Source organism: Jaculus jaculus, chromosome 4, assembly GCF_020740685.1.
Source record: "Jaculus jaculus isolate mJacJac1 chromosome 4, mJacJac1.mat.Y.cur, whole genome shotgun sequence".
NCBI lineage: Eukaryota > Metazoa > Chordata > Mammalia > Rodentia > Dipodidae > Jaculus > Jaculus jaculus.
In genome coordinates, this window is record NC_059105.1 from 50,588,186 (window position 1) to 50,601,263 (window position 13,078).

Below are 13,078 nucleotides of genomic sequence, written 5' to 3' on the forward strand. Positions count from 1 at the left end.
TAAGTAATTCATTCCTGTAGAACTTGAGAAACAATGTTAGAATAGCATATTTCTGGTTTTGCATAAAAGGGTGTAGGTTTGCTGTATTGATGCCCTGCATAGGTAACTATATGAATAACACACACACACACACACACACACACACACACACACACATCATCATCTGAATCTTAAAAGATAGCAAATCCTCTTTAATAAAAGTAATATAACTAGAAATCCTGTTTTAGCCACTGAAAGGCTTTTAATTTCCAATGGGGCTCATGGTAAGGTCACAGGGTATAGGTCCATCATTCCAGTGCTGGGGAGGCCGAGAAATGAGGATGTTTAAGTCCTAGAGATCATGACTAGTCTGCACAGCATCTTATTAAGTGAAATAATTCAGATTTTAAGAAAGAATTAAGATGCTAATTTAACCCCACACCTTAATATTAAGAAATAAAAAGCAATTAAAAAATGCTGTTTGCTAAAGGGAGTAAATCTGAAATCTAATCTCCATAGCACAATTTTCTTTTAGAAAATTATTTATTATGTATTTACAAGGAGAGAGAGAATGTGAATGGGCACGTCAGGCCTCTTGCCACTCAAATGAACTCCAGACATATGTGCCATCTTGTGCATACTTGGGTACTGAGGAATCAAACCCTGCTTCATCAGGCTTTGCAAGTTAATAGTCTTTCACTACTGAGCCATTTCTCTAGACCTGAAATTTTCTTAAGGGAAATAAAATCCTATGGCAACTAACTACCATTTCTGATAAAAATATTGTAAAAGCCACTTTAAGGCAGTATTGTGATAATCATTTTAGAAATAAAGTAGTCATCTATCTATTATTGTAAGGCAAAAAAACATGGGAGTTAAGATTAGTGTGATTACCAGTGGGCTAGATATAAGCAGTAGAAATAATGTAAGATTTATTTTTCATCAAGTAGCAAATACCGCTTCAACAGTAGGGGAGCAAAACATGTTTCTTCCCATTGTTCTCACCAGCAGCTGGATCAGGGATAAACAGCTTGAGAGACTTCATATCAATTTGAACTTATTTACCCCTATATCATTGGTACGTTAGGGTTTTAACATGTATGTGATTTTCCAAATCTTAACTGTTGAGTTCTTATGTTTAGAATTTAATGAAAAAAAGCTTTACGTTGGTGAAGTATGTAAAAACAGATCCTTAAAAATTTGTCACTGTGATTTAAACTAATATATTTCACCCATTGAGTTCCATGGTGCTAAATATGGCACTTAATTCTTTGCAGACTTTCATAGTTCACTGATAAAATAGCTTTCCTATGTATTTACAGCTTTCATATGTGTATGGCTTCAACTGCTGAGGATCAAGTCTTCTGATGCTATTTTACCAAACTAAGTAATTTGTTTTGTGTGTATGTGTTGGTGCATGTGTACCCATGCACACTCGACAGAGGTCAGAGGAAGAGGAAGATGCTGGGTGACTTCCTCTGTCACTCTTTGGCCTTGTTTCCATGAGTCAGAGTCTCCAACCTGGACCTGGAGCTCACTGTTTTGTTTGGCTGGCTGACCAGGGAGGCCTAGTGATCCCCATCTGCCTCATTGCTGAGTTACAGGCATGGATGGCCAGGCCATATTTATGAATTGGGTGATGGGGATCTAACTCAGGTCTTTATAATTATGCAGCAAGCACTTGGAACCCACAGAGCCATATCTCCAGCCAGCCCCAAACAATTGTGAATGCAAAATCTCTGCAATGTTTACAGACATAAGTATCATTTCCTATTTTAGGGGCCACCAGGATCACAAGGACCAAGAGGAGAGCGAGGCCCAAAAGGAAGACCCGTAAGTTGTTAAGGGTTTTCCTTTTGTCCCCAGTGCATACCAAGCAAGCCAACCTATGTAGCAAGGAGTCTGAGGTAGCGTTCTGTCGCTTGCATTGAAATGTTGCAGAGAATTTAGATTGCGAAGTAATAAATATGTTACTCACCAAACTCTGAGAAAATTATTGCATGCTAATAATTGCCTATTATCTTACTAGATAACACAACTATTTCTTTATTCTTTATAAGGTCAAATTAAAATCAAGAAGAATTTAAGGAAACAGAATTAACACATCATATTGATTTCACAAATTGTCAGCCATGAATAAATAATGCTAAGACAATGTTGTTGAGATAAAACAGCAAAACCCTGTGGTCTATGGCTGTCAGTAAATAAACTGGACAGAGGAACCAGAAACCATTCCAAGATAAATTTTTCTTTCAAGTGGTTGCATGGCAAATTTGTTTCCTGGGTAGCAGCTGCTGCAGAGATATCAAAGAAAAATACTATTACTATACAAAGGGGATACCTCTAATCTACAACCCTCACCTGTACACCTCTGAATTTTCTCTTATTATCTGCCTGTGTAGTCCATATATGATTCTCCTCTTAAGGAAGTTTTTTTTCTAATTTTTCACCTATAAAAGATAAAAATCTTTCATAAATTGAATAACTGGACTAAATTTGTGTGTTGTTACCATTACCCCACATTTCAAACAAAAACTGTTTCAGTTGCTTACAAGCTATTTACAAGTCTGGCAGATACTCTAACAGAAAACTGGTTCCCATGTTGATCCTAACTATTAGTGGTGTGATGGCCAGTGTCTAACTGGCTTCCTTTAAATTTTTGACTTGTGGCTGTCATTGATTTTCTGAGTATGAACACTTCAGTTGAAACTACCATCAGTGATTTCTAACTACCATTATGATACCACAAAAATCCCATAAGTTGAGTATTTTGCTTCAGATCTCAAGCTTTCCTCGAGCTCCTAATATGGACTAACATGTTAATGTCAAAATATGTAGTGATATTAGGATCAGAGATACCATTACCCTCTGCCAGCTTCCGTTACCACCGAACAATACACAAGCATCACAATTAGGTGTCTCAATCTTAACCCTATTAATATTTTGGAGGAGATAATTCATCGTGGAATTTTGAGGTGTTCTTCAACTCTACCCACTAACTGCCAATAGTAACACCATCCTTTTTCTCATTCTGACAACTAAAATGTTACCAGATCTAGGTAAAATTGCTCTGGATTGAGAATTACTGATAGAGATCCTCTCAGGAAGCGTCCATGCTAGCCACTGGTCATATGGCTGTCTGTCTCACACATCCTCAGTTTTAGCTGCACTGATGAGGCCACTGCAAATGACAAACTCTCAGGAGGTGGATAGTCAATGGTATGCTGAGTGCCCATTGTACATGACACTGAAACTCTATAGGTATCGGTTTCCTCATCATGAGTTTCATCTAGGAAATGGAAGATCTGCCACTTATCACAAGCTTTAACACTATATAACATATGTGTGGGCTTATGTGTACATTTATTTGTGTGTGCTGTGAACTTGAAGCAATAAAGTTCTGCAAGAGTGGATATCTTCTCTACTTGAGGATGTTTAAAGGTTGCCACCTAGTGGCCAACCTCAAGTACTTTTTATTGCGAACGGCTGCCACAGAAAGTAACCTGAGGGGTGAGGAGGAAAGATAATAGAACATTTCCCTTGGATTCCAAAATTATAATTCAGCTTTAATTGCCAGTTAAATGGCTATGATATTTTACTTATTCTAATTTGTAATCTTGTTTATTCACATTTATTTTTAAATAAATTTCATAGTTTTATTAATTTCAATTTCTATTTGGGGCAGGGATATATAAAGGGAATACCATGAAGATACTGAAAATGTAAGCTGACTCCAAATCAGACATTGAAAGATGATCAACATTAAGCACAAAACATGCAAGCTATTTTGAGGATTGATTTTACCCAAATCTTTGTCTACTAACATGGGAACTAAATGAAATCTTAGTTTTGCTTCTTATTATTAATGGTTTTGGGGGACCAAATTAATTTTTTTAAAATATTTTACTTTTATTTATTTATTTGTGTGTGTGTGTGTGTGTGTGTGTGTGTGTGTGAGAGAGAGAGAGAGAGAGAGAGAGAGAGAGAGAGAGAGATAAGCAGGAAAAGAGAGAGAAAGAAAGGGGGGGAGAGAGAGAGAGAGAGAAAGAAAGAATGAATGGGCAAGCCAGGGTTCCAGCCACTGTAAAGGAACTCCAGACACATAGGCTCCTTTGTGCATCAGCTTATATGGGTCCTGGGGAATCAAACCTGGGTCCTTTGGCTTTGCAGGTGAGCACCTTAACTACTAAGCCATCTTTCCAGCCCCCCAAATTTATTTCAGTTCACATTTTGTGCCTAACAATACCTAGATATCATTTGGCAGTTGTAAATATAAAACACATTGAATTTTATGCACAAGACTGAATAAGCAGATGACTGATTTGTCTGTTTCACCATGGAAGAAATTCACCCATGAGTGCCCACATGTGTATGATCCGGAAGTCCTAGATAACAAGTAAAATCATCCTCTATTTTGTATGAGAGAGAATGTAGTACTTATCAGTGGTTTAAGAGCCTGAAGTGTTTGATTTTTAAAATATGATAGTATTTTATAATAAATCATTTTAATGTGAATTTCCTAAGTTAATCCATCTACATCTATTTGGATAAATAAATGGTATTTTATATAAATAACTATATTATGATGTGATTTATCTTGCTATTTCAAGATATGAATGTATGAATATATCGAAACACTGATCAGCCTTACTAGTGTCTGATACCACCATCCACAAAACATTGTATATTAAGTGCCTCTCTAGCTACTTTAGCTACCCCTATGCTTTCGATACACTATCTGCTCATATTTGACTTGTTGACTATGGGTCAGAGAGCTACACTCTTTGTTAAGCATGAGAAGCTTCCTTTACTATTTAAACACTAACTCACCATTTTTTCTCAGTCCCCACTTTTAGGATACAAGCAAAATGGTCTTATGACTTCTTTGCTCCTTTTCTTCTGCTTTAGAGTGTGATAAGAGCAGTTATTATGCATAACAAATGACACAACAATAAGACCTTTGGGGGTGATGAAGTTAGGGCCAGAGCTTTTCCAGACTTGAGGACGTGGCTATTCCCCAAGCTGCCTTCAGAATGTGGGTTAGGAATAGGGTGGAGCTTGGCAGCTACAAGTCATTGCTCACTTCCCAAAGAACCAGACTTGGCTGAATCACAGTACCTTTGCCTCCTATTTCTCACTGGTCTAGTCTACCTCTCAGGATGGAAAGGAACATAAAATGCACCACAGTTAAAGCAGGAGAGTAAAATGTGAAAATGTAGTATACATGTATGGAATAGCTGCTCTATACTAGAAACTGCGTAACTTCAAACACTTAGAAGAAGAAAACCGAGTCCTCTAGTTGTTGGGAAAATGGTGGGGAAACAGATGAGGCAAATGTATACATAGCTAACTAATCTAAGACAGGCAAGTGAATTTACATATTGTTTGTTAAGTACAGTTAAGCAACAAAATTTAACAAAATAGGGAAGCTTATTCTAGAATGCTGCTGGATAGAAAAAGTTTTTTAAATTATTCTGAGAGGACTTAACATATGTAACTCCTACCTAGACTCTGTCCCAATGATAGAAACTCTGACCAGTGCTGAAATTCACAGTGCTGATATAGCTGACGAAAGTCTACAAGACAGGCATTCATCTTTTTTTTTTTTTTTTTTTTTTAATAATGACCATGAATGCCATCTAAAAGTTTGTGCTTTTGGCTTTCTACTAAGTAACTATTTGCCAGTGGGTTCTAATTTTCATTTGTTTGCTTTTTCCAGGGTCCTCGTGGTCCTCAGGGAATGGATGGAGAACCAGGTGTTCCTGGTCAACCTGGTGCCCCAGGGCCTCCTGGACACCCATCTCACCCAGGACCTGATGGCATGAGCAGGGTAAGTTGTGTACACTGCAGAATGTCACAATAAGGTGACTTATGCATTATTCATTTATTGTTATGATTTTAGATGGTATCAGTTCAGAATTGTATGCTTGACTCTAAAAACTGTTCAGTGAATGCATACCTACCATGAATGACAGTAAGACTAATTGAATTGTTGGAAAATTCAAAATAGCATTTTCTGTAGTCCTACTATAAATTACTTGTTTTTCTCAATGACACTTCTGAACTCCATGAACATTGTTCTTTCTGGTGATAATGAAGGATTATTAGCACTGTTCTTTCTCTTAGTAAACTAAAGAGAACCATCATTACCTTTCTAATGTTGTCTAGGCTCATAATGTTCTTAAAATTAACACCATATCATCCCCCCAGCAGAAGATGGCATAGCTATGGTGAGTATGAGAAGGCTATTGTGTGGACACCTTACTCAGATGTTGTTGTCGCCATGACAAATACCCAAGAGAAACCCTCAAGAGGAGGAAAGATTTATTGTGACTCACAGTCTGAGAAATTTTAGTGATGGTGTGGTTCCATTGCTTTGGGGCCCAGGGTGAGGCAGTGAGCATCATAGTGGAAGAGTGTAATGGAGAAAATAGTCTATCTCACAGTGACGATGAGTCAGAGGGAGGGGATTGAGACAATATACAGACATGGGCTTTTGGGTAGGGATAGTTCATGTCCAAACCATAAACAACATTAAAATTATTTATACATTTTAACTTAATACTTGAATAGCATATAATAAAGCAACATAAAAGAAAAACAAAATTCCTCTCTTGTTGTTTCTTTGAATTCTTAATGGCTGCTCAGGGCACTTCAGAGTAGCTTGCAGAGCATAACAGGGGACCAGATGGAGTCTCAGTGCTATTTTTGTTTTACAGCAGTTCATACATCTGTTTCTAACTGATTGAAAAAGGAATTGCCAATTTATTTTTCTAAATGGCACACATATATCCCCATCAAAGTCTGGAAACTAATTTATTAACATTCCTAGAATGTTGATGTACAATTCTGATCATTTTGATTTTTAGAGTATTTTAAATGTCAAATATAATAGATAAAATAGTTTCCAGTTCTTGGAATAGTAAGAGATTTATTCAAAGGATAATAAAACTACCAACTTACATAATTGCAATTTTTAGCTTACTTAGCATGAAAAAAAAAGAATACCATTTATTGAAAGTTGTCTGAAATGGAATCTGGCATGTCTAGGACAAATGTTTAAATGCATCTGTTAGGCTTTATTCAGATTTGGCATGTTCTAATTGTGTGTGGGGGTGGGGGAGATCAGACAAAGAGATCAGAGTCTGTGATTGACAGAGTAAGTACCTACCAGTATGGCCCATGCTCTCATCATTACTGGACGTTTGTCCCCTCACACCAGTTGTTGGGGAGCACGGTACTTTCAAAACACTTTGGGGAAGAACAAGCCCTCAGAAGTGCACACACAGTGAAGTGTAGCTTCAATCATTTCCATGCTCTAAAGTGAAGGGTTTGAAATGTGTCTTCAAAGACTCATTCTATGAAAATTGCAGAGTGTACATTTCTCATGTTAAAAATGATGATGATGTACATCTTGTACAGTGGAAATAATGTCAACCTATTGCTTTTGTAGCCCTTTTCTGCTCAAATGGCTGGGTTGGATGAAAAATCTGGACTTGGAAGTCAAGTAGGACTGATGCCTGGCTCTGTGGTAAGCATAAATTTGGCTGATAATACAAGTATTAGAAAAAAATACTTATAAAAAGAAAAGTGTCAGTTAGCAAGTCAAGAAATAAAAATCTTAAAACACACACATAAGTCCATTCAATTTATTTAGCAAATTCTAAGCCAGTTAACAGTCTAGTGAAGTTCCATTCATAACCACATGAGTCATTTGTGGACATTAATAAAGGTCTGTTTGAGGATAGCAAAATGGCTCAGTAGGTAAAGTGCTTGGTCCTCGAGCATGAGGACCTGAATTGAGACCTGCAGAAGCGCTAATGCACACCTGTAATACCAGGATTTGGGTCTGGAGACAGGAAGATCTCTAAGGCTTACTGGTTAGATAGCTTAGTGGAACTGGTAAGATCCAGGTATATCAAGAGTCGCAAAAAAAGGTGGAGAGAGACTCATGAGGACACCTAATGTCTCCCTCTGGCCTGCACAAGTATAAGCACACATGTGCATGAGCACTCCTCCCCCCACACACATGTGCCCATACACACAGAAACACACATTACACATGTACACATGCAAAAATTTAAAAAGATCATGCAAAATGTAAGAAAGTTCTGCCACATATTTCCTTTAGTACTTGAGGAAGATACCATATTTTCAGGTATAACTACTACCATTAACCCAAAAATTTGTTCCTTTATAATGAAAAAATAACAATGTCTTATGATACTATTTAGAAACATGAACTTGGCAGAATTTTGAAATAACGGTATTTTGCTATTTACATTTTTTATGATTTTCTTTTCACCTTAATATGTGACTCCTGCTTTGTTCTAATAACTCTGGAGTTTTCTGATTGAGCTTCTTCTTATCAGCTTTGAATGATTAAATTTCCCAATTTTCAGGCAAATATTTTAACCTGGAGATTTTCATGAATGAAACCTCATTGTATGAATGAATTTTTTGCAAATCAAATTTCAAGTATATTTTTTAAAATCATAGCATAATTTACAATCATGTTTTATGAATAGAATTTCTGAGAATAAGAAATAAAGTCAGGCCGGGCGTGGTGGTGCACACCTTTAATCCCAGCACTCTGGAGGCAGAGGTAGGAGTTCGAGGCCAACCTGAGACTACATAGTTAATTCCAGGTCAGCCTGGGCCAGAGTGAGACCCTACCTCAAAAAACAAAACCAAAAAACAGAAAAAGAAGAAGAAGAAGTAAAGTCAGAGCTGGAGAGATGGCTTCATGGTTATGGTGCTTATTTGTTAAGCCTAATGACCCCTATTTGATTTCCCAGAACCCACATAAGCCAGATGCACATGGTGGTGCATGCGTATGGAGTTCTTTTGCAGTGGCTAGAGGCCTGGATGCACCCATTCTCCCTCTCTCTCTATATTTCTCTCTGTATCTCATTTTAAGATAAATAAATAAGTCAGACCTCTTAGTTAACCACCCCTGTAGCCATCCTTAAGACCAATGTTAGAATATTTTAACTAATATTTTTATATTTGCCACATTACTAATAATTTGTTATCATTTAATTATTGTATTGAATAGTTTTCTATTATATGTGAATAATTATTAATTCAAGTTTATTTACATATGTATTTTAAAAGGTTATTGTTTTCTTAATAGCTATCTGAAGATCTCAAAATAAAATTTAATTTTTTCCTATACAAATAAATCTGATACCAGTTAAATCACTCTTACTTTGTAAAGTTTGACATTTTAAAAATTCTAGTTTTCTGTTTTTCTTTACTTCTTTTTGTAGTGTCACAGAGTAATCCTTAAATAGAAGTCTTTGTTACTGTTATCTGTATGTCTAGAAAGAAAGAAATATTTCATAAAACCCAATGCCTACACTGAACTTGGCATTGAGAATAATCTAGTCAGTATTGCTGGCTCATTTAACTTTCTCTGCTTTCAAATTGAAGCATTGCCCAGCCTATTTGATAACTGCTTTTTGCATGCCAAATTTTCCCTTCTTCCAGCGATTTGGTTTACCAGAACCACCCTTAAACATGTGTGTGTCCTTGTTCTGAAAACACTGGGTGTGTGTGGTCATACTGTTTACTCCTCTATATAGAACTGAGAGTATGGGGATCAGCATCCTACACATCATCCAAGTTTTTTTTTTTTTAAATTTTTATTTTTATTTATTTATTTGAGAGCGACAGACAGAGAGAGGAAGAGGCAGAGAAACAGAGAGAATGGGCGCGCCAGGGCCTCCAGCCACTGCAAACGAACTCCAGACGCGTGCGCCCCCTTGTGCATCTGGCTAACGTGGGTCCTGGGGAATCGAGCCTCGAACCAGGGTCCTTAGGCTTCACAGGCAAGCACTTAACTGCTAAGCCATCTCTCCAGCCCATCATCCAAGTTTTTAATCTCGCTAGCTTTGTGTGTCATCCAGATGAGTACACATGGAGGGTGGAGTCAGGCGACTTCCACAGACCAGGATTCTAAAGCCAAGTCAACATTTTAAAAATGTGAATTTTCATGAATATGATACAAGTTGTCTACTCATTTGTTTTTAAGGGTCCTGTTGGTCCAAGGGGTCCTCAAGGTTTACAAGGGCAGCAAGTAAGTATATAATTGAATTATATAATACAGATAAACCAGGAGTACAAATAAGGTCTATGCCTCATGACCACTTTTGGCTGATGTTTTAATGATGTGATTGTGATCCTCACTTGGAGTGGTTTTCTACTAAATAACTCTCACCCACCCAGAAATATATTAGCATTTTCAGTTTTCTTAATGGTTGTAAATTTTTATCATCTGATTTGTTTATGTGATCAACTGACCTCCAACACTAGGAATACTGTGACCTCGCTTTTCTATAGGAGGTTATTATCTCATTTCATGATGAAATTCTCATAACTGATGATATGCCAACTCTGAGGTTCTGAAATCCAGAATAAAGGACAATCACCCTGTACTATTATTATTATTATTATTACTATTATTATTATTATTTGGTTTTTCGAGGTAGGGTCTCACTGTAGCCCAGGCTGACCTGGAATTCACCATGGAGTCTCAGGGTGGCCTCGAACTCACAATCCTCCCACCTCTGCCTCCCGAGTGCTGGGATTAAAGGCGTGTGCCGCCACGCCCAGCTCACCCTGTACTATTATTATAAATAAAAGTCAAGCGATTGTTCCATGGAATCTTATGTAGAGTACGATTTTCCATGCCCATCAAATTCTAGAAAATTGTATTGCAGAGACATTTTTTGTGCTGATTTAATTGACTTCAGGAAATAATTCTTAAAAAGAAAAGAAGAAAAGAATCTTTATCTCAGTCAAGGTTATCACATTGTTGTCATCTTTTGTATGGGATGTTTACTTCATGGCATTGCTGAATAGAAAGGAGCTAATGCTGGTCGTGGTGGTGCACGCTGGTAGGAAATTGCTGAAGAGGCGGAGGTAGGTGGATCAGGAAAGGTAGCTAACGATGATGAGAAGGTGATGGCGATGAGGGTGATCACTACCATTGACCAGACACCTGCTCTAGCACTATTCTTTGTTCTTAATGCACACAGCATAAAGACCTAAGTCATGTTATTATTGTATTTTGCATTCAGATTAGGAAAGTAGATCATAAACAGGTTTAGAAATGTGCCAAAGTCATGTAGCTGGAAGTGGCAGGGCGAGCTATCTGAATACCACACTACACATTGCAGAGAGAATGGTTTGGTATTCTACTATCCTTCTGTCATATCTATCATTTTTTCTTGTTTGTAGGGTGGTGTGGGACCATCAGGACCTCCTGGTGAACCTGGTGAACCTGGACCAATGGTAAGTGTGGAGTCAGCATGTCAACCACCCTTCTGATACCATGAGATATTTATTCTTTCAGGGTCTCACTGACATGGCAATAAATGACAGCTCAGGTTAGGAGCCCTGTACTAATGGACCCTACTTAAACTAGTTGTTTCTTACATAATAGTATTTTGTTCTGGAATCTTTGAATGTATTCAGTGGAAAGTAGGAGAAAATGACCGTTTGTACAATTCAGCTTTCCTCTTATTGAGCACGTGATCTGAGGCAAAATTCAAAAAGTCCATAAAGCTGTTTGCTGGGATGCATTTTCATTGTCTTGGTGACATTTTGGATACTGTTGGAAAGAAAGGATGAATGCCCTTTTTATTCTTCCCTTTTCTTTTGCTTTGTTACTAGGGTCCAATTGGTGCCCGAGGACCAGAAGGGCCACCTGGGAAGCCTGGCGAAGATGTAAGTTCTTTGTTTGATGCTGTTTTGAAGTTTGGAGGAAGCTAAGAGGGAGCTATAAGGGTAGCAAAAGTGTACTACTTCCCCCGCCCTTGCGGTGTTCATTGAATTTATTCTAAACTTAATAAAATTTTACAAAAATCTAGCAGGCTCTTAATTTTTATAATACTAAATGATTATGTACTATCTCCTCTCAACTCTTTAAGAGTTACACTAAGATTTTTCCATGAGCTACTAGAAGTGTTATGACAGTAGCTACATTGAAGAGATTGGGAAGAAAACTCCATAGGTCCACACTCAATACACAATCATGAGTTCTTAATTGAAGGAGTTTTTAAATTGTGTCAGTGTCCTGCCAGGGTGGCTCCCCAGGCCACCAAAAGTAGTTTCTTCAAACTGGATTTTTAATTGAAGTAATATTCAGTTAAAGATTTTAACAGCAATACTGTATGAGTAAAGGCTCTACAGTGGATTATACTCTCTACATTCTTTCTTTAAAATTAGCTATAGCATAGTTGATAAAATTAGGGCAGGTCATTAGAGGCTCTTTGACCCTAAACCCAGTAAAAATAGTCTTTTTGAGTTGTGATACAAGTCCAAGCAGGTTATAATTGGGCATAGAGAATTAATTTTGTCACAAGAAATGATATGGTGAACAACCTTCGTAGAAGCAATGTTTTAATTCAGTGCCATATAGCCATCTATATCTATTTATGTATGCCTGATTGTCTTTGTTAGGCAGAGTATACTGTGTAGCCAAGGCTGGCCTCTGCCTCAGCCTTCTTAATGTTGGGGGCACATGTGTGTCACCACATTATGCTCATAAAGCTGATCATAACTGTGGAATATACATTTTTAAGGTTTTTGAACAAATACTTCATTTGTTTATTTATTGGAAGGAGATAGAGAGAGAATAGGTGTGTCCGGGCCTCCAGCCATGGCAAATGAACTACAGATGCCCATGCTACTTGGTGCATCTGGCTTACGTGGGTATGTGGGTGCTGGGGAATTGAATCTGGTTCCTTAGTCTTCACAGTCAAGTGCCTTAACTGCTAAGCCATCTGTCTAGCCCTACATTTATTTTTTGCAGTGCTAGGGATCAAACTTTTGTGAATGATAGTCCTTCTACCTCTCAGAATATTTCAATTTTCATAAAATGGCAAGTAGATAAGAATGAATTATTATTTTATATGAGCAAGAGAGAGAGAGAGAGAGAGAGAGAGAGAGAGAGAGAGAGAGAGAGAGAGAGAGGGAGAGAAACAGAGAATGGGCATGCAAGCAAATTCCAGAAGCATGCACCAACTTGTACATCTGGCTTATGAGGGTCCTGGGCAATCAAACCTTGTACCTTTGGTTTTTCAGGCAAATA

The 13,078-nt window shown here is 37.6% G+C and overlaps 1 protein-coding gene across 1 annotated transcript in view; it reads left to right on the top strand.

Annotated features, from left to right (window-relative positions):
- Col5a2 (collagen type V alpha 2 chain) overlaps positions 1-13,078 on the top strand; it is a 143,291-nt gene that overhangs the window by 76,916 nt on the left and 53,297 nt on the right. Inside the window, exons 6-11 of the mRNA XM_045148173.1 lie at positions 1,759-1,812; positions 5,699-5,809; positions 7,433-7,510; positions 10,016-10,060; positions 11,224-11,277; positions 11,659-11,712. Of these exons, the coding sequence (XP_045004108.1) occupies positions 1,759-1,812; positions 5,699-5,809; positions 7,433-7,510; positions 10,016-10,060; positions 11,224-11,277; positions 11,659-11,712 (396 nt within the window). The remainder of the gene's footprint in view (positions 1-1,758; positions 1,813-5,698; positions 5,810-7,432; positions 7,511-10,015; positions 10,061-11,223; positions 11,278-11,658; positions 11,713-13,078) is intronic.